The sequence below is a fragment of the Pongo abelii genome, chromosome 1 (assembly GCF_028885655.2).
Source record: "Pongo abelii isolate AG06213 chromosome 1, NHGRI_mPonAbe1-v2.0_pri, whole genome shotgun sequence".
NCBI classification, from domain to species: domain Eukaryota; kingdom Metazoa; phylum Chordata; class Mammalia; order Primates; family Hominidae; genus Pongo; species Pongo abelii.
In genome coordinates, this window is record NC_071985.2 from 48,380,188 (window position 1) to 48,406,298 (window position 26,111).

At 46.0% G+C, this 26,111-nt stretch overlaps 1 protein-coding gene across 13 annotated transcripts in view; it reads left to right on the forward strand.

Annotated features, from left to right (window-relative positions):
* The first annotated feature begins 752 nt into the window (after window positions 1-752).
* Window positions 753-26,111, forward strand: part of TMEM9 (transmembrane protein 9) — a 36,790-nt gene continuing 11,431 nt past the window's right edge. Inside the window, exons 1-5 of one of the 13 annotated variants that reach the window (XM_063725925.1) lie at window positions 753-819; window positions 1,754-1,867; window positions 18,282-18,383; window positions 20,466-20,557; window positions 25,480-25,588. In XM_063725925.1, coding sequence (XP_063581995.1) covers window positions 18,318-18,383; window positions 20,466-20,557; window positions 25,480-25,588 — 267 coding nt within the window. In that variant the 5' untranslated portion in view covers window positions 753-819; window positions 1,754-1,867; window positions 18,282-18,317. Of the gene's footprint in view, window positions 820-873; window positions 1,338-1,753; window positions 1,868-17,680; window positions 18,091-18,281; window positions 18,459-20,465; window positions 20,558-25,479; window positions 25,589-26,111 lie in introns of those variants that run through there. The other 12 variants (XM_054523471.1, XM_054523423.1, XM_054523469.1 and 9 more) reach the window with 12 other exon arrangements.

Sequence of the window (26,111 nt, forward strand, 5' to 3'; positions counted from 1 at the left end):
TGGGGGAAAGGCCCAAATCCTAAAACCTGGTTTCACATGGAGTGGAGCCTAGGCGAGATGAAATTAAAGTCTGGGTCAGGGAAGGTAGTTTCAATCAGCCTCAAAGAAATCCCAGAGCCAACTGGCCAACAGCTGCGTGCCCTTGGGTAAGTCACTTTCTCCTATCTGGGCCTCGGTTTCATTATTTGTTAAATGAGAGGTTTGGTTCAAAATGATTCCCAGTCTCCTACTCTACTCAGCAGACTTAAGAGTGGTTCGGAATACAGGAATCTTTACAATTAAAAAAAAAAAAAATCACATTCCAGGCCTTAGTCCTATTCTTTCTTTCCCTGAGAGAATCTCTGCAAAGCAGCAGCCCTCTTCCACCTGGTCACCCCCTGCCTCTCTACACTCATCCAGCCAAGTAATTAGGTTGGTTTCCTTCAAGTCAATTATCACAATTAAAAAACAAACAAAAAACAATGAAATTGGCATTCCTTGGTGAGCAAACGTGCGGGCCAGACAGGGATGTGAGATCCACAGTTCAAAGAAACCCTTGCACACTCCTGACGTGTTCTTTCCAAACACTCTTCGGAGTCTCAGTTTTATCCTTAAAAGGCAGAGAGATGCACACGTTTTAGCTTAACCCACTGCGCAGGTGAGAAAACTGAGGTCCAGGGAGACGCCATGATCTAGGGCGAGCGGCAGGTGGGAGATTAGAACCCGAGAGGCTGCCGCGGCCTCTGCTCCCTCCCTGCTAGGCTCTGTCCCACAATGCACTCGAGAGCGGGAGCTGAAAGCCTCTAACACCCACAGATTCCTCTATGACTGCAATGTGAGGTAAGTAATCTCTCTCGTGTGAAGTGTTTATGTGTAAAAACAGCGGATTAGTGTCTCCGTGCTGCTATGTCTTCTGGGATCAGCAGGACCCAGCCTCCTGCCCCGCCCTGGGACGCGGAGCGGTGACCTCCAGGCGCGGTAAATCGCCGCGGCGCCTGGGATCCAGCGGCCAGTGCACCGCCGCGGTGGGTCCCCGAGGGCTTTCCACGACCTTCGCCTCACGCTTTTAACCCGCCGTCCGGCAGGGGGCCGGGGAAGTCCTCCCAGCCAGGATCCATTTCAAACCCTCCCACCTCCACCCGCCGCACCGCGCCTCCCACCCTCCCCCCGCAATCATTCCAGGCTCGGCTCCCGCGTGGGGAAGGAGGGAGTGAGCGGGCGGCTGGCTGGAGGCCCGAGTCTCGGGGATTGGTTACATTTTTCCCCGGGTTAATTACCACGGGGAGGGAATCTGAGCTGTGCCTGTCTCGGGCACAACAAGCCTTGTCGCCTGGTGAGAGAATCTCAATCTTACTCAGGTAACACCTGCTGGCCCGGGACAGAAATGTTCTCATTCTGCGGGGCGCCACCTCCCACAGAGGACTGCAAACGCCCCAGGCGGCCTGGACCCGGAGTGGAGCCTCCCGGGGTGGAGACTGGACAGGGTGGTGACGGGATTGGACGGCTGGAGTGTGCGGTCACTCGGGGGTGGGGCTAGGGCGGGCCACGTTTGGGCTGCGATGCCCGGGCCTGAAAGGAATCCCTCCTTGGCCGGCGCCACCCTGTTTAACCCTGATGCAATGCACTTGCCCTTTGCGTTTACCCGGGGCAAATATTTAACCTTTCCATTTTTTGCACTGACTTAATGAGTCTCGGTGTCTAGCACAGGGCTTGACACATAGTAGGCATCCGATATCTGTGAATGCTCAAGCCCATCAGCGTGTCTGTCTCCTAGGGGAGTCGTGTTCTCAGACTTGTCAGCATTTCAGCACCCAGTTATGACATGTCACGTGGGCTACTACTGGTAAAAATGTGAGCATCCAGATGAGTGCATTTTTCACTTTTAAAGGTAAGTTGAAATAGATTGAAGATTATTTCCATCATAATGCTGCTCACTCTCTTGAGTCTGATGTGCTATCATAAATGGAAGAGAAAAGGGTGGAGGTTGTAGGGGACATGTTATTTGGCTCTTGTTCTAGTAATAGCTTTTGATTTCATCTTGGGGGATGACATTGGGCTGATAATCAAGGTGTCCTGACCTTCCTGCCAAGGAGCAGGCTTGAGGCCAACTTAGGTCCGAGGGACTGACTCTGTCATCTGGACTTTGAATGCTGAATAGTGACCTAAGAATAAGGGAAAAATCCATCACAGCCAATGCACCCCCATGGCATGCCAGGGGAGGACGCTCTAGTTTCTGCCTTCTTCAAGTCTTGTTCTTCAGTCATTTCATAGATTATATGAATTTCCCACTTCTTTCCAACAAACTCTCTTTTTTCCTTAAATGGTCAGTTTCTGTTTCTTACGACCAAAGCACCTTAACTGCAGGAGTCACAGCTGAAGATTGGGAATATGTAACACCACCTAGCTTCTCTGGGAAGCAGCTCAGTAGATTGTGTTCAGCACTAAAGAATCCTTAGTCTACCTATTATTTTACAGATGAAGAACTAAAGTTCCAAGAAGTTCAGTGACCAAGTCAAGGTCACATAGCCAGATTCACAGGATCTCAGAGTTAAAAGGGAACTCAGAGTCATTCATCAAACTTTTCATCTGATATTTAATCTCCCTCTGAAATAGCTTCAGCAAGTGCCCATCCAAAAAAAATGTGTGAACACCCTCAGTGATAGCAAGAAATTTCTCTGGGCAACTCATTTCTCTTCCACATGACATCCCCTCAGAGAGCCAAAGACTGCTATCACCACCAAGATTTTTCTTTTCCAGGACAATGTTCCATTTCCTACAGCTGTTCCTCATGTGGCAGGGCTTGAGGCCTTCACCATACTGGCCACTGTCCTCTAAATGCATTCTGGTCTGTGTTCCTTGGAGCATGTGTCCCTAACATGGAACAGAGCACCCAGCTGTAGGCTACTGGAGCAGAGTGGGTGGATCACCACTACCCTTATTCTAGAGAAAATGAGTTCTTAGGTCCTAAGTTCCTCTAATTCAGCCTGAGGTCAAATTAGCTTGTTTGTTCTTGTCAGTCACGTTACACTTGTACTATTTACTAAGCTATCCTCAGTTACTTTTACCTGTCCCTCTCATATTTGTGTAAGTTGGAAACTTAGATTCAGCCTTCATTTCAACCTTACAGTATCTTTTTGGATCCTAATGTTCCCTGCTCCTGTACCCTCCTTCCCAACCCGCCTCTATACCTACACACAGTTTGCAGTTTCCGCAATTTTCTAAGCATGTGCTCTCTCCTCATCTAAGTTCTTTACACAAATGTGTGCATTCTAAAACCCTCCCTCTAATCGCTTTAGCCCAGGAGTTCAGACCAGCCCGGGCAACCTAGTGAGACCCCATCTCTACAAAAAAAAAAAAGTAATATAATTAGCTAGGCATGATGGCACAAGCTTGGAGTCCCAGCTACTTGAGAGACTAAGGTGGGAGGATCACTTGAGCCCAAGAGGTCAAGGCTGCAGTGAGCCATGATAGCACCTCTGTGCTCCAGCCTGGGTGACACAGTGAAACCTTGTCTAGAAAATAAGTAAATAAAAATAATGCCCCCTGCCCCAGGATTGTTTACGAGCAAAGTGAATCTCACTTTGCTGCCCAGGCTAAAGTGCAGTGGTGCAATATCAACTGACTGCAAACTCTGCATCCTAGGTTCAAGCGAGTCTCCTGCCTCAGCCTCCCGAGTAGCTGGGATTACAGGCATGCGCCACCACACCCAGCTAATTTTTGTATTTTTAGTAGAAATGGGGTTTCACCACATTGGCCAGGCTGATCTTGAACTCCTGACCTCAAGTGATCCACCTGTCTCAGCCTCCCAAAGTGCTGAGATTACAGGCGTGAGCCACCATGCCTGGCCTAAAAACCTTTTTAAATTAGAAAATCCCTGTAAGAATCTGAAAAAGTTTAAGATCATCTTTATTCCCCTCCCCTAAAATATACCTGTGTATATTCATACAAGATTCATACAAGATTGTGTATGGTGATAACACTGAGTACCCTATTTCTCAGCAATTCTACTCCTAGGTATATACCCCAGAGAGATGAGTGCACATGTCCACCAAAAGACATTTACAATAGTAGTAGCTTTGTTCACAATAGCCAAAGAAAACGACGCAAATGTCCAGAATGGATAAGTAAATTGTGGTATATTCATACAATGGAATACTATTTAGCAATGCAAATGAATGAACTGCTACATAGAACAATATGGATAATTTTCACAAACATAGTGATGACCCAGAAAAGCAAGGCACAGATGAAGAGTAGTTACTGTATGATTTAATTACAGGAAGTTCAAAACAGGCAAAAACCAATCTATGTTGAAAAAACTCAGAATACTAGTTACCTTCACAGTGAAGGTAATTAGGGCACAAAGAGCTTTCTGGGGGAACTGGGAATGATTTATATCTATAGTTACACAAGTTTATGCAAAGGTAATGAAACCATCCTTGCAAAAATTATATCAGTAAGAAACTTATGGCAGTAGGGAAGATCTGATCTAGCTAAACTTCATCTTGCCTTTGGCCTTCAAGCTGCCCTTAATTATTCCTAGGCTTAGGCCAAACTAACTTTGGGAGACATTTAGTTTATAGTTTAAAGGATAATAGCCCATCCCCCAAACTCAACCACCTTTGCAAAGCTAATGAGAGACCACTAGGCTAGGAGGATAGGGAAGGCTGAATTCAGCTAAGGTGTAGACATAAATGATCGCCAGTCATTATTCTGGAAGTCACAAGATATGCAACTTCCCCAGTGACTCCTGCAGATAACATCACTGCTGTAGAACCCAAGAACAGCTTTTTCAGGTTTTTTCCATGTCTAACACCATGCTCCACCTGGACTTGCCAACCGCTCCTGTGGCCCTATGCAGAAGCAACTCAGCCCAAGAGGACAGCTTTGACTCCCTGTAATTTTATCTCTGACCCAACCAATCAGCATTCCGCATGCCCTAGCCCCCTGCCCACCAAACTACCTTTGAAAAACCCCTAACCTCTGAGCCTTCAGAGAGATTGATTTGAGTAATAACTCTGTCTCCCGCGTGGTGTGGCTGGCCCCGCATCAATTAAACTCTGTGTACTGCAGTGCCACGGTCTTCAGGAATTTTGTTTGTGCAGCTGGAAGGAAAAACCCATCAGGCAGTTATAGTAACAATTCATTGAACCCTTCAATTAAGATTTGTATACTTTATCCTATACAAATTGTAACTCAATATGAAGGTTTAAAAAATAAAAAATACATCTCTATCAAAATAAAATCTCTCCCAAATACACTTAGAATCGACTTGCATACACATAGCACACTTTGTAAAATAATGATCTTGTTTAGTGCTTCACTTTACAGTTAGGGAAACTGAAATTCAGGAGGAAAGAGCTGCCCTGCTCAGAATCACACAGAGATTTAACAGCAGAGCTGTGGCAGAACCAGGGATCCTGGCTCCTAGACCTGAGTTTTCCAATGTAAAAATTCATGCAGCTGTACACTGGGGCTTATATACTTTATGGTAGATCTGTTATATCTCCATTTAAAAAAATTAAAAAACAAAATATATGATGGGACTAGGGTTTATTTTCTCCCTTTTGACCACTGGTAGAAGAGTCTTTAATAAAACTATAAAAAGTCAGGCTGGGCATGGTGGCTTACACCTATAATCCCAGCACTTTGGGAGGCTAACGCAGGCGGGTCACTTGAGGCCAGGAGTTCAAGACCAGCCTGGGCAACATGATAAAACCCCGTCTCTACTAAAAACACAAAAATTAGCTGGGCATGGTGGCAGGTGCCTGCAGTTTCAGCTACTTGGGAGGCTGAGGCACAAGAATTGCTTGAACCCAGGAGGCAGAGGGTGCAGTGAGCTGAGATCATGCCACTGCATTTCTAGCCTGGGTGACAGAGTGAGACTCTGTCTTAAAAAAAAAAAAAAAAAAAAGAATCATAGTCTTTTTTTTCCAAGTCCAATACTAGATGGACTTGGAAAAAAATTGTGAAGCTCATACATAGTATCGCGGGTAGTGACTAACTAACTGGGGCCGGTGGTATGGGTGGTAAAAGGAATATACCAAGACAGTCATAGGAAAGAAAGGCAGATTTATTAGAGAAAGTAGAAAAACACATTGCAAGAAAGCAACAAATTAGCAAGAGAGGAGCTGACTGTGAGGAGACAGAGGTTTGCTGGGGATTTTATAGGATGGTGCCTGTGCTGTGTGCTGGAGGGGGCTACATGCAATAGTGATAATGCCAAGGTTGCAGTGAGCTAACTTGCATTTTTCTATCAGCTGAGGGTCTGGTGATAAGTTGGTCACAGAAAGATTGTGAGATATTTGCACGGGAGGGCTATATGTCCTGGACCACGAAGAAAGGCAGACTTACAGCTTATCTGCTTTTTCTTTTTGCTTTCCCCTGCTCCTGACAGTCTAACATCTTTTCCCTAATTAGGACTCCATGCATAAGTGATCAGGAGACATGAGTGGAGAACAATTGCTTACAATCAAGGCCTCCATTTCAGTCTGCAATTCTGGCTAAGCCAGGTCCCACCCTTTAAAATTAAAAGACAATTGGCCAGGCGCGGTGGCTCACGCCTATAATCTCAGCACTTTGGGAGGCCGAGGTGGGAGGATCACGAGGTCAGGAGTTCAAGACCAGCCTGGCCAACATGGTGAAACCCCGTCTCTACTAAAACTACAAAAATTAGCTGGGCATGGTGGCGCACACCTGTAATCCTAGCTACTCAGGAGGCTGAGGCAGGAGGTATCCCTTGAACCAGGGAGTCAGAGGTTGTAGTGAGTCAGGACTGCGCCATTGCACTCCAGCCTGGCGACACAGCAAGACTCTGTCTCAAAAAAAAAAAAAAAAAAAAGAAAGAAAGAAAAAGAAAATTAAAAGACAATTCTCTTCAGCAGAAACCATAGACATAAAACATTATCTGCATTTCTGTTCTCTTTTTTCTGTATTCACCATGAGCATTACACCCTTGTCTCCAGGTAGCAAACCTATACCTTCTTCTATCTCTAAGTTACTAATATAACTTTATAAAAGAGCCCTTTCTGAGTATTCTTAGAATTTTTGGCAGACTTTAGCTCATACTGGACTTTTATCTCTCCTAAATATTACCCTCATGATAATGAGTATATGTATATAATTTTCTCTTAAAAAGTGATAAAATGTGATGCATCCTCATTAAAGAAAAATTTTACTGGAAAAGTAAAATAAAAAACAAGTTACCCATTGTCCTTTCCTTATCCATCCCTGTGAAAAACAAGCAAACAATCTGTTTTTTCCCTGCTTAGCATTCAATTGGGCCTGACAGGAGTTAATTATGGTGTCTCACCCTCCCTAGGGAGACTGCCAATCAGAGTTATTCATCAACCTGGCCACAATAATCAGTTAATGGATCAACTTCTGACGCAAGCAAAGACAATTAGAGTCTTCCCTGAGACTGGCCACATGAATGCTATGATAAAGAGGGTCACTTTTTCTTTGATGTTCATAAGCCACAACAATGCGGGGCTGAGGTAATTGGCAGCATCTTTCCAATGATGTGAAATGATCCTGTCTGAGAATAAAGCAAGTTCACAGAGGAAAGCAGAGCCAAGATATGGAGACAGTGATAGAGCCCTCAGGATACCATTTCTCTGTTGGATCCCACTGTGCCTGAAGCTGGTTCTACACATTAATTTCCCAGTTATGTGTGCTAACGCATTACTATTTATTATTTTTATTAGGTTGAACCATATGAAACCACCATTTTTGTAAGTCAAAAGCAGTCAAATACTGGCAATTTTATATGGCTGAGCTTAATAATCAAAACAAATTTGAGTTAGATTGCAAGTTAGCATCTTGACTAATTCAGGTAGGCTTTTAAAAAATTAACTTTTGAGACAGTTGTAGATTTGCATGTAGTTATAAGAAATAATATACAAAGATCACTTATAACATCTTATTAAATGATAGTACAGTATTAAAACCAGGTTATTAACGTTTCCATAATCAAGATACAAAACATTTCTATCACTACAAGGATCCCTTACTTTGCCTTTTATAGTCATATCCACCTCCACCCCCCCTTAACACCTGCTAATGTGTTTTCCATTTCTACAATTTTGCCATTTCAAGAATTTATATAAATGGAATCATACAGTATGCAAACTTTTGGGATTGGTATTTTTACTCAGCATAATTCTCTGGAGATTCATCAAAGTTGTTGCATATATCAATAGTTGATTCCTTTTTCGTTTGTTTTTGGCTGAGTTCTATTTCACGGTACAGACGTACCGAAGTTTGTTTAACTGTTCACCCATAATAGGACATCTGAGTTGTTTCCAGTTTAGGGCTATTTTAAATAAAGTTGCTACAAGCATTCATGCACAGGTTTTTATGTGAACATGTCTTCTTTTTTCTAGGCTAAATGCCCAGGAGTGCAATTGCCTAGAGTCGTATGGTAGTTCCGGGTTGTTCTAAAGAAACCGCCAAACTGTTTTCCAAAGAGGCTGTGCCATTTTCTATCCCCACCAGCAATGTATGAGTGAGCCAGTCCCTTCACATCCTCACCAGCATTTGGAATTGTCACTTTTTTTTTTTATTTTAGCCATTCTGATAGATACATAGTTAGCCATTCTGATAGATATGTAGTGATAGCTCATTATTTTTATTTCTAAAATATTTTTTATTTATTATTTATTTACTTCTATTTTTTGAGACGTAATCTCACTCTGTCACCCAGGTTGGAGTGCAGTGGCATGATCTTGGCTCACTGCACCCTCTACCTCCTGGGTTAAGCAATTCTCATGCCTCAGCCTCTCAAGTAGCTGGGACTACAGGCACACGCCACCATGCCCTGCTAATTTTTGTATCTTTAGTAGAGATGGGGTTTCGCCATGTTGACCAGGCTGGTTTCACACTCCTGACCTCAGGTGATCTGCCTGCCTCAGCCTCCCAAAGTGTTGGGATTATAGGTGTGAGCCACCGCGCCCGGCCTTGTTTTTTATTTTTTTATTTGAGACAGGGTCTCACTGTGTTGCCCAGGCTGGAGTACAGTGGCATGACCATGGTTCACTGCAGCTTCAACTTCCCAGGCTCAGGTGATCGTCCCATCTCAGCCTCCTGAGTAGCTGGTACTACAGGCGTGCACCACCACACCCAGCTAATTCTTTGTATTTTTGGTAGAGACAGGGTTTCGCCATATTGCTCAGGCTGGTCTCTAACTCCTGGGCTCAAGCAATCTGCCTGCCTCAGCCTCCCAAAGTGCTAAGATTACAGGCATGAGCCACCACACTCTGCCTTCATTATTTTAATTTGCATTTTCCTAATGGCTGTGATGTTGAATATCTTTTCATGCACTTATTTGCCATATGTATATCCTCTTCAGTGAAATGTCTATGTCTTTTGCCTACTTTCTAATTATATTTTTTTTACTGTTGAGTTGTAAAAGTTCTTCATATATATTACATACCAGTCCTTCATTAGATATGTCGTGTGCGAATATTTTCTTTTTTGTCTCTTGACAGGGTCTTTCACGGAGCAAAAGTTTTTAATTTTGATGAAGTCCAATTAACCATTTTTTTTCTTTTGTGGATTGTGCTTTTGGTGTTAAGAACTCTTTGCCTAGCCCTAGATTCCAATAATTTTCTCTTATGATTCTTTCTAAGTAGTTTTAAAGTTTTCATTTAAGTCTATAATTCTTTTTGAGTTATATTTTTTACAAGGTATGAGACTTCAGTCAGGGTTTTTTTTTCCCCCTATGTATGTCCAGTTGTTCCGGCACCATTCATTGAAAGGCTATCTTTCCTCCGCTTCATTGCTTATACACTTTTGTCAAAAATCAATGGGGCATAAGGCGAGGCACAGTGGCTCATGCCTAGAATCCCAGCACTTTGGGAGGCCGAGGTGGGAGGATTGCTTGAACCCAGGAGTTCAAGATCAACCTGGGCAATATAGCAAGACTCTGTCTCCACAAAAAATAAAAATAAAAAAATTATCCTGGCATGGTAGCACATGCCTATAGTCCCAGCTACTTAAGAGCCTGGAGGTCAAGGCTGCAGTGAGCCATGATTGTGCCTGGGTCCCAGAGACACTGTCTCAGGAAAAAAAAAAACGATCAATTGGGCATGTTTGTTTAGATCTATCCCTGGGTTCTCTGTTCTATATGTCTATACCTCCACGAATACCACACACTCTTGATCACTCATATGTATTAAAAGGTTCCTGGCATGTAGTAGATGCTCAATACATGGAATTATTATTCAATCACCCAATAAATATATACTACTATTCACATAGTTACTAATATTCTTTAATTTTCAGCAAAAATGCCCCTTATCTATTTTAGTAACTTGAAGTTCTCTTAGCCTTAGAAATGGCTATCATAAAGTCTCTGCATTAAAAGAACCAAAAAGTACATAAGTAGAATTTTATTTAGAGGAAAATTGCTTCCAAATGATAGAACCTGATCTGTTAATACTCAGGAAAAGGATCTAGAAGTCACCGGAGCAGCACTTCCCAAAGTGTGTTCCTTGATACACTAGTCTTGAAGGCTGCTCTTCGAAAAAGAGTTTGTGGTCAAAACTGTGGGGAAACACTACACACAATAATGTATTGTAAGGGATTCACATTATGTTTTATCACATCAAAGCATCTGAAAAGTCCTGAAGTAAAATGTGCCTATTTCATTTACTTTAAGGCTCCCCAAACTAATTTATTCATAGAAACCACATTTTCCCCACATACAGTTTGCATCCCACATACAATAACATCCCATGGTACTGTTCCTGGGAGCATATTCCCTGAAGTGTATTTTGAAAAATGCTACCATACAGTATTATCAGAAAGACTTCAGAGTATCAGATCTGGTAGGAAACTTAGGGCCTTCTAAACCAGCCATTTTTGAAGTATGGTCTGAGGACTCTGTGGGTCTCCAAGCCTCTTTTAGGGAAACAAGTTCTAACTGTTTTCCTAGAAATACTAAGATGTTATTTGCTTTTTTCACTCATTCTCCTACAAGCATATAGTGGGGTTTTTGAAAGGTTAGATGACATGTGATATTGCAACTGACTGAAGGCAGAACCAGATGTGAAAATGCACCTGTTTTCTATTCAACCAGATGGTAAGGGGATTTACAAAAAAATAAATTAATGCCACTCTTCGTGCTAAATTTTATCTTTTGGAAAATATAGGGGGTTTTTCTGGCCAAAAGATGCTTATGCATACAATGAATTTATTGTTGTTATTTCAAAACAAATAAATATGTTTAAATTTTCTGTTTTAGTTTTAATACTGCAAATATTGATAGGACCCAGATAAACAAAAGTTCTTTAGGGTCCTCAGTTTTTTGTTTTTTTTTTTGAGACAGAGTCTCACTCTGTCCCCCAGGCTGGAGTGCAGTGGCGTGATCTCGGCTCACTGCAAGCTCCGCCTCCCGGGTTCACGCCATTCTCCTGCCTCAGCCTCTGCAGTAGCTGGGACTACAGGCGCCCGCCACCACGCCCGGCTAATTTTTTGTATTTTTAGTAGAGATGGGGTTTCACCGTGTTAGCCAGGATGTTCTCGATCTCCTGACTTCGTGATCCGCCCACCTTGGCCTCCCAAAGTGCTGGGATTACAGGCCTGAGCCACCATGCCCGGCCTTAGGGTCCTCAATTTTTAAAAAAAAATTTTTCCCCAGTATAACCTCAATATTTTTTTTTTTTTGAGACAGATTTTCGCTCTTGTTGCCTAGGCTGAAGTGCAATGGCACGATCTTGGCTCACCACAACCTCCACCTCCTGGGTTCAAGCGATTCTCTTGTCTCAGCCTCCTGAGTAGCTGGGATTACAGGCATGTGCCACCACGCCTGGCTAATTTTGTATTTTTAGTACAGACAGGGTTTCTCTATATCGGTCAGGCTGGTCTCGAACTCCCGACCTCAGGTGATCCGCCTGCCTCAGCCTCCCAAAGTGCTGGGATTACAAGCGTGAGCTACCATGCCTGGCCTAACCTCAATAATTTTTAAGAATGTAAAAGGACACAAGACCTGAAAGTTTAAAAACTGCTCTTCTAAACAAATCTTTTCAGGGGGAAACTGAAGCCCAATGGACTAGTGCTTTGACAGGAGTAAGTTCAAACTAGAAGGTGGAACTTATGATTTCTGGCCCCAGGGCCTTACCATAACCCTACCCTGCCTCCTCGTCACTACTGCGAGCTGAAAAACAAAAACCCAAGATAGTTGATGAAGTTAAGAGCACTGAAACCAAAACGTGAGCTGTTATCCTCTATTTATGCAGTGCCATGAAGTCTACACCCAAAAGAGCACATGCAGCGGTGGGAGCTGAACCAGGAAAAATACAACAGGGGGAGCAGAACATGTAGCACCCAGGACTGTGCACATCAGGCTGCCTAATGGGCAACTGCTGGTAGAATGCCTGACATCAACTGGGTCTAGTATATCAATTTAAATATGTGTGTGCATATTACATCTGTGTGTGTATTTATATAGAAAAAATAGTCAACCAGGCAGAGTTTGTCATTTATTAAGCTTTAGGTAGAATAATGCTTTTATTCTTTGTTCAATTAAAATGTAATTCAGACAGGCGTACGGGCTTATGCCTATAATCCCAATACTGGGAGGCCAAAGCAGAAGGATCGCTTGAGGTCAGGAGTTTGAGACCAGCTTGGGCAACATAGCAAAACCCTCATCTCTTTAAAAAAAAAAAAAAAAAAAAAAAAAAAGGTATAATTGCTATTTGCTTAAGTGTTGCTTTAGTCAAGTGGTGTTGAGAGAGCAGTGTGTGTGTGTGTGTGTGTGTGTAAAAAGGCAAATGTGGGGACCCCAGCTAAAAAAAGCATGCTTGTCCAGGGCCTTGCCGAGCTAGAAAAGGGTACTACACAGCAGGGCACTCTCTGCCCTTAGCTCAGTGCCCCCATTTCCCTGATGCCTGAGAAATCCTGCTGTGGCCAGAGAGATAAGAGGTACTCAGGTATCTGAGGATGGTGCCCATACTATTTTAAGGACATCGTCAGGCACCTGACCTGCCATCTGTGGCTGGAGGGCAATGTCCTATAAGAGGTGGGTCAAGCGCTCCTTTGTACCCCCACATTACTGCCCCTTTGAGAGTGTTAACACATATCTGTATTCTATCACTTGAGCTTTGTTCTCTGTTTAGGTTGGATGATCTTTTAGTGTGTCTAAGACATGGTTGCTAATGCAAAAATTAGGAAGTTAATCATCTCATAGGAGCTTGAGGTTACGAGACACTGGACAGATAAGCTTCAGTGGGGATTAGAGGAAAAGCAGGGGCATATAGTTGATGCCAGGGAGAGTAGACACCATTTGGGAGTGATGACAGCACTCATCCCCTATCCAGGAGCACCAACGGCAGGGACAGGGAGTGAGGAAGAACCCAGACCCACAGCTGTGGCACGGATGCCAAGACCTTGCCTCATAAAGTCAAACTGATTTTAGGGTTGTTGGATAAAAGCAGGTATGAACTAGAGGGTATGGGTTTTGGCCTGAGTTCTAGAGCTCCAAACTTGGAGGCAGGATGAAGGCTAAGTCCTGAGAGGAAGCAGTGGAAGGCTCCAGAGCTTCCTTAGGCCTCCTCTGCTGGGGAGAGTGCATTGCTGATGTTACCTGGTCTCCACCCTCTCAGTGAGCCCCGAGCCAGGGGCTCCCTGTTCCCTCCTGGCTCACATTCTGACTCTGATGTCACTGAGCTCCCTGCCCTCCTTTCCCATTCGCTTGTCCTGGGATCAAGCCAAACTGAACCCATTGGCTCTTTCTCTACATGCCTCTCCCTGCACTTCCCCAGTTCCATCTCTTTGCTCTCCCTACACTGCCCCGCCCCTGCCCCCGCCCCCCACCAGAATGCCCTCCTCACCATCACCCTGCTCTTGAATTGTGTCTCAAATTTTGCCCACCCTTCCTGGCAGTATTTGTTTCCCATGGCTGCTGTCACAAATTACCATAAGCCTGGTGGCTTCAAACAACACAAATGTATTATCTGACAGCTCTGTAGGCCATAAGTCTGACAGAGGTGTTCTCTTGAACTAAAATCAGGGTGTCTACAGGGCTGCATTCCTTCTAGAAGCTCTAGGGAAGAATGCATTGGCTGGCCTTGACCAGCTTCTGCAGCACCCACAGTCCTTGCCTGGTGGCCCCCTGCCTGCATCTTCGAAGCCAGCAGCATAGCATCTCTCTGACCCTACTTCCATGTCCATCTCCTTCTCTAACCACAGCCAGAAAAGGTTCCTCTGTTAAGGAGCCATCTAATTAGATTGGGCCCACCTGAATAATCCAAGCCACTCTCCCCAACCAAGGACCTTAATTTAATTATATTTGCAAAGTGCCTTTTACTGTGTAAGACAATATTCACAAGTTCCAGGGATTAGGATGTGGACATTTGGGGGTGCGACATTGTTCTGCCCACCACTCTGGCCCAGCCCAAGTAGCCCTCACTGCCCTCAAAGCCCCCTCTCCACCATTCTGGGCTCCTCTGGCCCTTGGTCTGGGTTTCCCAAGTGCCTCTGCAGCCTTCCCCCAGCACAGCTCTTACCACCCTGAATTGTCATTGCTTGTTGATTTGTTGTTTTCTTGCAATAAACTTCAAGTTCTGTGGGAACAGGGACAGGGTTTGTCTTGTTTACTGAGATATCCCCAGTACCTAGAACAGTGCTCAAAAAATTTTTGAAGGGAAAAAGCATTTCTGATATGGGAGATAGAAATTATTTAGGCAGATAGCGAGGACAAAAAGCCCTTGGCAGAACTTCCCATCTAATAAGAAGAAGCCCTAGAAATCATTTCTTTTCTAACACAGAGCAGCCTAAAAGATTGGGCTGCAAACATATATAAGGAAGCTGGAAGCTTACACGGGAGAATGCCAGCAGCTGCACTCATAGAAAAGGGCTACCGGGGGGCCAGGCATGTTCACCATGGGGCTCCACCTTCCCTTTTTTGTTAGCACATGTACAGTAAGAAAGAACTGGGCAACATGGAGAAGCTCAGGCAGAGAAGCCACCTGCATAATAAAGATTGGGCTGGGAGCTGCCAGAGATTTGTGCCCTATGCAGATGGCACACCTGGTGCTAACTTTTTTTGAGATGCCCTGTATAGATGAGATACCACCTCCCCACTAGCTCATCTATAAAACCCCCTGCATTTCACCTCGAATCGGCAACTCATTTTTCCAGGACCCCTCTCTGTAGCAAAGAGCTATTCTCTTTCTTTCACCTATTAAATTTCCACTCTTAACTTCACTCTTTGTGTGTCTACATCCTTGATCTTCATGGCCAGGAGACAACAAACCTTGAGTGTCACCACAGACAACAAAGCTGCTTCACTTCTACAACACATCACTTTCTATGTTACATTCTGATCATGTGATTGGTCTCCTATTAGGTTGTGCATTACTTGAAAGCAGAGTTGCATGTGATTTGTCTGTTGTATCCCTGGGGTACCTAGCATCTGTGAGCCCTGGAGTTTGGCTCACAGATAGTGCTTGGCACATGTTTATGGGATTAAATTTAATGAATAGGTTCAGACTCACTTCACTGGCATGGCTCATAAACACAGGGCACATGGAGGATGTATGGGAATGAGGTGCCCTGGGTCAGGTAGGACTATTTGGGAAAAGCTTCTGCAAGGCAAACGCTTGGGCAAAGATTTGAATAAGATGAAAGATAACGACTGGTAGTGCTGGGGGTGATAATGTCCTATGGAGGACTGCAATGAGCAAAGTCAAATGTAGGGACAGCCGGTGGGGGGAGTAACCAGTGATGAGATGGGGTGGGGAAGCGCAGAAATGGTAACCACTTGGCTTGGTTGCCAAGTGGAGGGGTCTGAATTGGATGCCACAGGGTGCTTGCTACCAGGGATTGAGCAATGAGCGATGTGCTGAAAACAGAATTGGAGGAAGATAGGATGGACCTAGGAGGACACAGGAAGGGAGTGCATTTCAGGGAGCAGAATGCTAGCCGAGGAAAGATACAGGCAGGGTGATGATAGCTACCTCCTGGGGACACCTGGATAAACAAGATGTGGAAATATGAGAGAGGAGTCAAAGATAGTTTGATGCCACAATCTAGGACCTGCAGAAATGCGGAATGACAGTGGAAGGCCTCCCTTCTGTTTGATGAGGAAGATGGTGAGCTCAGCATTGGGTATCTTTAGTGTTGTGTGTCAGAGGGTCATCCATGGGAGGTGACAGACTCAGCCCCATGCTTTTGTCCCCATGAAAGTCCCACCTTCGTATAGAACGTATATGGGGGGAAGAAATGTCTTTTTCTAGTACTTGAACTATCCCTTCTGCCCCCACGAGGTAGGCATTCTGTCTCTGCCTGAGCTTGCTCACCACAGCAGCCATTCTGACCTCCACGATGAGCTACCATTGCCATTTAGAGAGCCTCCCTCTCTGTGTCAGATGCTGTTCTAGGTGCTTTGCATATGTAAACTCATTATATCCCCACAACCACCTTGAAAATTTGTTAATATTAATCCCATTTTATGGGCATGGAAACCAAGACTTCTGAAAGGATTCTAAAGACTTCCAAAGATCCAAAGGCGGTGTCCTAAAGGAAGCCACCCAAATTCACACAACTAGGAAGGGAGGAACCAGGATTCCTGCCCTGGTCACTCTAGCTCCAAAGCCCCTGACCTTTGCATCACACTGCAGGCCTGCTGCCCCTGCCCCCTGCCAACTAGATTAAATTTAATTCTATAGAATTCAGTTTAGCAGACACTTCCTGAGCACCTACCAAGCACAGGTCACTCTGCCAGGTGGCAATGATATAAAGAGGAATAAGATATAAGCATAGGAGAGAGGAACACAAACTCAGTGGCCTCCAGATAAGTGCCCACCTCAGTTCACAGGGCCTGCGAGGGGCTTGATTCCACGTGGACCCAGCCCCTATGCTAATCCAGCCACCAACCCCAAGTTTGGGCCATATTGATACTCCTCCCACCCACCCCTAAGGAATCCCAACATATCAAAGCTGAAGGGGATCTTAGAATCCAACCAAATCATTTTACAGATAAGGGAAGTAAGGGAAGCTGAGGCCCAGAGAAGGGAGGTATCTTTTCCAGGCTAACAGAGCTGCTTAGGGGCAGGGGCAGGGCCAGGTCCAAAGCCCCGGGGTCCTCACTCCGGGTCTGGTGCCCTGAATTCATATGACTCCTCTTTGCTTCACAGCTGGCAAGAAGTTCACATCTGCCACATAGCAGCCGGGGACCCCCACCCCTGCATCCTGGCCATGCACACTTTGCCCCATTTTGCCAGGCCCAGCACCAGCATGGGGTAGGGGGATCAGGCTGAGGACGCTGTTGTGCACACTCTTCACAGGCCCAGCCCACACCACCCCATCGCCAACCCTCGATTTCTCCTTCTCAGGGGTGTGTGTAGGGGTAGAGACGTTGCCGCGCAGAAAGTCGTCTGCAGCAAAGACGTGGATCCCTAAATAACATTTCCAGATTTTGAATGAGGACAAAGCCCTTTAATCTCGTATCGTTTTTGTTGACGTTACTAGCTTACAGTGTATAAAGCGCTTTCTCTCTAAAACAGCAAAATGAAACAAGCTGAATTTTATAATACAAGGAAGGGAGAAGCACTGCAGTGGGAGTTCTCAGGCCATACAAAGGCAAGACCCTTCCCCAGGAGTTTGGAAGGCTGACGTTCCCTTTTCTGGTTTGGTCGGGTTTGAGAAATGCCCGCCTCTCCCTTGCGCAAGAGTCTCCCCGCCCAGGTGAAGGCGGGTCTTGTTGCCACAGCGACAGCGCGGTTGGGGTAAGGGGCTGCTCTGGCAGCCAATAGAAGCTAGGAGAGGGCGGGGACAGCTGGGTCTTTTGCGGCTGCCGCGGGCTTGTAGGTTCGTGGACGCAGCACTGGGGGAGGGGACGGGGGTCGCGGGGCTATTGGGGGTCCCAGTCCGGCCTAAGACCTCAGGGCGTGGTGGGCACCGGCCTTCGCCGTCGGAGCAGGGGTCCCAGACTCGCACGCAAAAGTTCCCGTCGGGCCCGAGCGGGGAGGAGCTGCGGGGCGGGCAGAGGCGGAGATGGCGTAGAGCGGTGGGACGTGATGCGCGGGTCAGAGCCGGGCCTTGAGAAGGAGGAACTGAAGGCCCCTGGCAGCGGTGTCCCCTCGAGGACCCCTCTGCCGGGCCCACCAGGTGGCCGGCGGAGAGCCGGAGAGTTGGGCGGGAGGGAAGCAGGGTTTGGCGACCAGGTTTAGCAGGCCTTGGAATCCTGGAGCCCAGCCCCCAACCCCATTCCCACTTCGTGGCAGGATGGTTAAGGGCCTAGCGTGCTGGCTGCGGTGTGGCCACCTTCCCCTTCTCCGACTCCGTATCTCTTTTTCCAGGTGTCCGGCTTTGCTGGCCCAGCAAGCCTGATAAGCATGAAGCTCTTATCTTTGGTGGCTGTGGTCGGGTGTTTGCTGGTGCTCCCAGCTGAAGCCAACAAGGTGAGGGAGGTGAGCCTGCAGCACCTGGTCACGACCACCGTGCACGGCCACCCTGTCTACAGGGCTGACTCAGAGGTAGCTAGCTGCTCCTTAAGCCTCTCACTCACCTATGGGCCATACTTTTTTTAGTGGTCTTCCTTCAGGTTCAAGGCTGCTGGCCTCCCTAAGGATAGTGCGGGGGAGGAGTGAGGAAGGGTGGGGCACAGAGCACTGGCTCACTCTTATCAGACAGATCAGTGGTGGACTTCCAGCAAGGAAGTTTGGAGAAGTTATCTAAGTTCTCCATACCTTCCTTTGCTTTGGACCAGAAGTATTTTTTGTTTCAGATATTTTTGGATTTGGGAGTATTTGCACATACAAAATGAGCTATCTTGAGGAGGGGACCTAAGTCTAAACCTGAAGTTCGTTTATGTTTCATATATGCTGTATATACATAGCCTGAAGGTAATTTTATACAATATTTTCAATAATTTTGTGCATGAAACAAAGTTTATCTACACTGAACCATCAGAAAGCAAAGGCATCACTATCTCAGGCACCCATGTGGATCTGATGGCACATGTGCCATCTGGTTGGTTGGCACCCATGTGCCATCTGGTTGGTTGGCATCACCACCATTCCTGACAATGAATTTATATGCTACCGATAAATATTTTCTTACATTACACATAAGTTCTTAACAGTAAAAAAATATGATGTACTATTAACACAGTGAAAATAAATGACGTGTTCAGGGTAACTAAGCACAGTAGCATCACCAGAATACCTGTATCAGCTGTTAGACACAGCAACATCAGGCTTTCTGTCTCCTGCTATGATGCCGTGTTTTGATTAAAGGTTACTGTGCACAGTATTTTTTTAGGTGAGAAGTAGTATCTGAAGCAGTAGAGGGACCAGAAAGTGGGTCCTCTAGAGATGAGGAGGCATTCTGTCAGATGGCTTTTAAAAATGTTTTTGCCAGTCACCTGATTTATTAACAAGCTTTTGTCTTAGAAGTCTGTTTGATTTTATAGACTGACACGATTTCTTGTTCTGTTATGAATGCACTCTGCTCTAGTCTTTCAAGAAGCCCGTCACTCATTTTTACCATGTCTGTAGGTGCTTTTCTGCAGTGTTAACATCATCTTTGTGGTCATGTCTATGCTTAACAAGTTTTAGATTGGGAGCATTTCGAATTTCTGTTTTAGGGATGCTAGTACTACCACCTGTAGTAGCAGTTGTATCTATTACTCTGCTTAGGGAGAATCAAATTACATAACAATGTAAAAATGCCCTGTAAGTGTAAAGTCCTATACAGTTTGAAGTTTCCATTATTAAGGGTGACCCACCTAAGTTCTGGGACTCCTGAGATAACTTCCATTCTTTAAGGCTACATTCCTATGGAGCTGTTTGGGTAGATCTATGGCACTAAAGATCATCCAGACTTTGAAGTAAGGTTAAGGCTGAGAGTTTGCTTCCATTCTCTCCTCAGAATTCCTAATTAAGTAAAGACATTTATGGTGGTATCTCTTACTCATTCCAGAAGGGAAGAACTTTCAAAGAGGTTGCTTGAGTATTCCTACAGAAATGATCCACTTTTTCTTATTCACGCTCGCCCTTTATGTTTCCCCAATCCTACCTAAGAAATTGGAGAAGGAATGTGGGGAAGAGGGTGGCTGCCAAGTCCACTTGACAGAGGTGCACACACAAGTGTGGGGTCTGAGGTAGAGGACTGCCACTTCGCTGCACACACACACACACACACCCACACACACACACACACACACACACACACACACCCACACACCCACACACCCCATACCCATTTCCCCCCATCCCCGTACCTGCTTTGGGACTGGCAGGCCTAGACAACTTTCTGTGAGTCTCATTTGCCACCTGGACATTTTCTGTCTTTAGGACCCTGTGCTGTAGCTTGCTTCCTACAGTGGCAGTCCTTGCTGGACTTGAACTTGGGGATGGAGAAAGCTCAAGAGCATAGATATGGTTCACCTAACAGGATGGGGAACAGAAAGTTGACAACCTTGCTAGAGCCCGAACCCCAGGCAGGTTCTCTGCATACTTGACATGTGCTTTCTTTTCCAGAGTTCTGAAGACATCCGGTGCAAATGCATCTGTCCACCTTATAGAAACATCAGTGGGCACATTTACAACCAGAATGTATCCCAGAAGGACTGGTAAGGCATTACACACAGGCCTCTGGCTGCTATACCCAGTTGAAGTTATGGGTGTTTACTAGAGTTCTTGGACCCTGGAGGATAAGCATGCTCTCCCATTCCTATGGAGAGCCTTTCAAAGGAATAATTATTCATGTCACAGAACCAATTTCATAGTTGTCAACTGTCTATGGAAACAGGATCCAGGTGTCTGAATTCCAGCTGAGTGGTCCCTGGCTAGAGGAGTGGATTTTGTTGTTTTGCTTTGAAAATTGGTATTTAGTGATGCATACAGAATGGTAGTAGAGAAGTTGGCAGAGGTAGGTATTCTGACCACATACTGTAGGATACCTAATGCTTTTGCAAAGCCGTGTTACATGTGTTATTCTGTGCCAGTCTCATAGCATCCTTGTAAAGTAGGTGGGATGGATTTTGCTCCCATTTTATAATAGCAGAGACAGAGGCCCAAAGAAATAATTTAGAGTGTTGAATTCATTTCTGGGTACCTCACTTTTAAAAAGAGAAGAATAACCCAGAATTCATTCAGAGAAAGGAGACTAGTGCGGCGAAGGGAAGTTTCAGCACATTGTCCTGGAAGGAATGGTTTAAGGAAGCAAGGAAAGCCTAAAGAGGAGAGGACTTGGGGACACACGATGATTGATTGAAAGCTGGCATGTTATGGGAGGTGGGACATGTGGGAGCAGGTACTAGTGTGGATCAGTTATGTTCAGTGGGGTTTCTTGGTGTAGAGTTGGGGCCAAGGATAAAAGCTTCAGGGAAACCAACTTAAGCATGAGTTGAGGGAGCATTTCTAATCTAGGCAGTTTTGGGAGCCAGGAAGCTCCGTCCCTGGAGGGTCCCGAGCACAGATGGGCTGAGGTCACTGTAGAAGAGATCAACATCAGATGAGAGGTCCGGGTCAGTGCTGCCTCTCCTGCTTTCTCAAAGCAGATGAGCTTTGAGAAAATACACATTTCCAGTACCACCACCACCCCTCGATTTTGATTCTTCAAATACGGAGTGAGGGTGAGGGGAGGCAGTAACCTTTCTTTCCTTTGGTGCTTAGGATGCAGTTGATCCAGAGCAACACTCGAGAATTTTGAAACTAGTTGAATTTCCAACTCTGAGATTGTCGGTGATTTTCTGAGAGGCAGTCTAGTTAGATAGACAGACTCTGTGTTCCACCTTCTTGACTTCAAATTTAGGTTAGCTGCTTGTTAATTGTGTGACAAATTACTTAATCTCCACTGCACTTTGATTTCCTTATCTATAAATAGTGGCAGTATTTTGAGTGTTAAGTATGTACGTGTTTGTATGTGTGTTTTGCATGTGTGTGCACAGGTAAGTAACTATAGCACTTAGAACAATACCTGGCACACAGTAAGTGCTTATATAAACGTTAGCTGATATTAATGTAAATTATCATGCCTTACTGGTGGCCACATATATAGTCATGGTCAAACTTACACCACAGACTGAGAAAACGGACTCCTCCTGAAGCACTAGCCTTCTACTTAGGAGAAGTCCAAGTAACCCCCTTGTATCTTGTGGTTATAGTTCAAATAGCATCAGTATAAACTTTGATGGGCTGTCTTAGCCCTTCACCAGATAACAAGGCTATATCCCACACTCCTTATGCAGGCAGACACTTGCAAATTTAGGAACACTGTCTCTGTCCTGGAGCTATAGATGGCCTGAAAACCCAAGGTTGGATGTCTGCAGAGGACAGAGTCCTGTCTAGACCTCTCAGGCTATAGTTTATCTCCTTCTTCCCCTCAGAAGTCAGAATTAATGGGCTGCCTGATGAATAGCCTTACATCAGGAACCTCAGGGCAGCTCCATTAAGGGTGGTGGGTGTAAACTGAGGCTGGAGAAAAGACTGCAGGATTCTAGGACCCAGTGACACTGACCTTGACTGGGAGTCATCCTGTGCTTGCCTGGAGCCCCTTAAGGGTAGGGTGGGGCCTTGACATTGATCTGAGTGCCTCAGCGCTAGGGTTAGAAGAGGTCAGTTTGAGTGGGTCTTCTGGTCTCTGCCACATTTTTACTTTGCTGTCATGTTGGTCCGTGCTAAAGAACACTTGCACCCTTCCCCTTGGTTGTGCAGAGTAAAGCCAGAATCATCTGACATGCGGGCCTCAGGTTTAATGGCCAAGCCATGTATGTTCCTGTGTTTACAGGTATCCTGCCATCTAGTGTTGAGAGTTTATAACCATATGTGCATAAAAAGGCAAAAACCCCAGCTTTGCCCCATTGGTGGGTCTGGCAAGGAGATATGTTATTAGAGACACTCCCAGAGCAGGAAAGCACTTAATAAGTTGGCTAGTTCCTTGCCTTTCAAACTTGTTAAAATAGAACTTCTCTGCAAACAAAATCCGTTTTGGAAACAAAATCTATAAAACATAAAGTCAGAATTGCACTGGCTGAGAGGGAAGTGTCCCTCAGCCCCTCCCTGACTACCACCCCACCGTACAGCGGTTCCTGTGGGTCCCAAAAGAGTACAGTTTGAAAGACACTGACCAAGTTCAGTCTCCATTTATAAATGAGGAAACCGAGGCCTGGAGAAGTTAAATTGCCCCCAATCACAGGAGAGTTGGAGACAGCAGAGCTATTTCAGCTCCTTACTGCTGTTCCCCCAGGTAGCAGGATCCCACATTGAAGGACTCAGGTTGCCCTTCCAAACTGCCCCTGACACCTTGGCCTTGTGAGAAATCCATAGATTCCACTGCAATACTGGTATGACCTTCTAGACCCAGGACCCAGTGTAGCTCAGGTAAGGGAGGAATCTGGAGGCTTGTAGAGACTTCCTGGAGAAGGGAAGATGGCATTGCCTCTGGACAGGAATGGCAACCAAGTACCCTGGGTGACCCTGGCCTTGCCCCTTAACCCCTCCCTCCCAGAGGAAGCAGCATGCAAGGCCTGAAAGCAGTATTTTCAGTTACAACAGGGGAGACCTGCTCACAGCAGGGAATAACATGTTGGACACAGATGGAACTGGATCATGAAAGGTTTAGATAAACTCATGTATGCCACATATGGATTTTTAGGAGAACAGAGTCTTTTAGAGCACATCCCATTCTTATTCCAACACACGATCTTTATATCACACACCCTTGATGCTTCTGCCAGAAACCCAGCCCTATAGCTCAGAAGGGAGCTGTGCTTGACTCTTGCAGGACTCCTGTCAGAGCTAGAAGGGCCTTTTAAAGATTATCTGGTGCAACCGCTTTATCTCACAGAGAAGAGAACGGGCCTAGGGTATAGACACTTGGTGGCAGAGCCAGGACAGAGCCCAGGTGCATTGCAGCATGACACCTGCTTCACCTCTGCACACCTCCAAGAGGTTTGGATTTTTCCATTGGTAGTAATGAAGGTGCGTTCTGTAGAGTTTTTTGCTTTGTCAGTGTGGTCCATGAACCAAACGGGTTGGAACCATGCTGATCTGAGGAAGGCTGGGAATGAGAGGCCTGAGACAAGCCAGGTACCAGCCCAGGCCCCACTGAGGCTGAGTCGGAAGTAAAGACCTGTGGCTGAGGATCTAGATTTGGGTTCTGGCCTCACCACCACTATAGAGATGCCACTTTGCCTCCTAAGCCTCTTTCCCTGTTTTTAGATGTGGAACCTATGATCTTTATCCCACCTTATGCAAGAGTGCTGTTAGATGAAAGTGGGTCTACTCTTCCTTTGGGAATCATGTAGTTACTAAGCCTGCTCTGGCCAGCACCCAGCTAGGTACTGGGAATATGGAGATGTATAAGACATAACCCTGTGTTCAAGGAACGTACATCTCCTGGGGAGACAGCACAAATAAAGATTGGATTACAATGCAGTGCATTGGCAGGGGGTTGGGGGGAGCTGGCTGTTGGGCACAGGCGGCTGAGCTGAGAGTTAAAAGATGAGATGAGGTGGCAAAGCCATGCCCTCCTGGTGAGAGTGTGGGTGTGGCTCATTCAGAGAGCAGCCTGGCAGATCCGTGTGGCTGGAGGATGGGAAGGTGGGTGAGGGAGGCGTAGCAAGAGATGGAACTGGAGTGAGGTGGGTTGGGGCCCCTGGCAGAGCAATTGAGTTAGCATTGGCCCTAGGGGCTCTGTGGAGGCACTGACCGGGCCTAAGCTGGGGAATGACATGACCAGAGTTGCATTCTGGAAAACCACCTGGCTGCCGTGGGAAGGTAGTATGTGTTAGAAAGGCCAAACTAGAGGCGGGAGGGCAGTGCGGAGGCTGGTGCGGTTGTCCAAGGAAGATAGGATGAGGGCCTCAGCTAAGACACAGCAGTGGGAGAGAATAAAGGAGATGGATTCTAGGAATTTTTAGGGAAGTAAAATCACTGGCCTTTGGTGATTTTACTTAGATGAGAGGAAGGCAGTGACAAAGATGATTTCCAGGGTTTGACCCGGACGGTAAATTGGACGGTAGAGGTGTTCTGTCTGCCATTGTGAATGGGGAGCCAGTTTGCAGGAGTAGGGAGTTGAGGGCAAAGGGTGTGCAGGGGCGGGTGTAGAGTTCATGGTCTCTATGGGACATGCAAATAGTGACTCCTGTAGCTCATAGAGGAGAGCGGCCCTGGCTGGAGATTCTGATCTAAGATCTGTCAGCTTCTGAGTTGAACCTTTTAGACAGATGAGCACAGGCAGGGAGAACATAGCATGAGATGAGGAAGGCAGCTGGGGGTAGAACTCTGGGAACATTGATGGTTTTGGAGCCAGCACTGTAGGCAGTTTGGAGAGCTGGTTTTGATGTGCAAGGGGCATGGGCTGTGAGGCTGTGGGTTGGGAAGGGGTTCTGCCAGCCTAATCCTTTATAAGCCCTTGGACCTCTCTGGGAGCACCCTTCACCTTTGCCTAGCCCCTACCTCTCAGCTCCCCTGGCTACCTGCTTCTCTGGTCTTGAGGCTTTAAGATCTGGTGGCCCTGCCTCTACAGCCCTGTCTCTCTCTGTTGTAGCAACTGCCTGCACGTGGTGGAGCCCATGCCAGTGCCTGGCCATGACGTGGAGGCCTACTGCCTGCTGTGCGAGTGCAGGTACGAGGAGCGCAGCACCACCACCATCAAGGTAACGCCAGGGTCTCAGGAAGCCGGTGGGATTCCCACACGCCATTCTCCAATCGCGGACTGGCATATACCCACAGTTTTTCACTTTATTCTGGAATGTTCCAATGGCTATGAGACTGGCTTCTAGGCTGGCCTAGTACAGACACCGGGACCCACATCCCACACCTTCCTGGAGCCAGCTCCCTTCTCTGCTCTCTTTCCAGTGGTTACCATTACAGTGAGAGGAGAGAGCCCTGGGAGAGCTGCTGGAGACTCCTTTTTCCCTGCATTCTTTACAGTTTTTTTCGTTCCTCTCCCTTCTTCTATTCATCCAGTAAATCTCTTTTTGGTGCCTGCTATATTCTGGGCAAGATGTTGCCAATGGGGAGGTTGGGCTGCCCTCCTGGAGCTTAGTCTAATTAAGCTTCCAAAGTGACTAAGCTCCTCTAAAAAGCATCAGAGCTGTGGACTAGGGCTGGGTGTTGGGTGCTGGGAGAACATCAGATTGGTCCTTTTGTGTTTTCCTGAACCTTGTTCTCATTGAT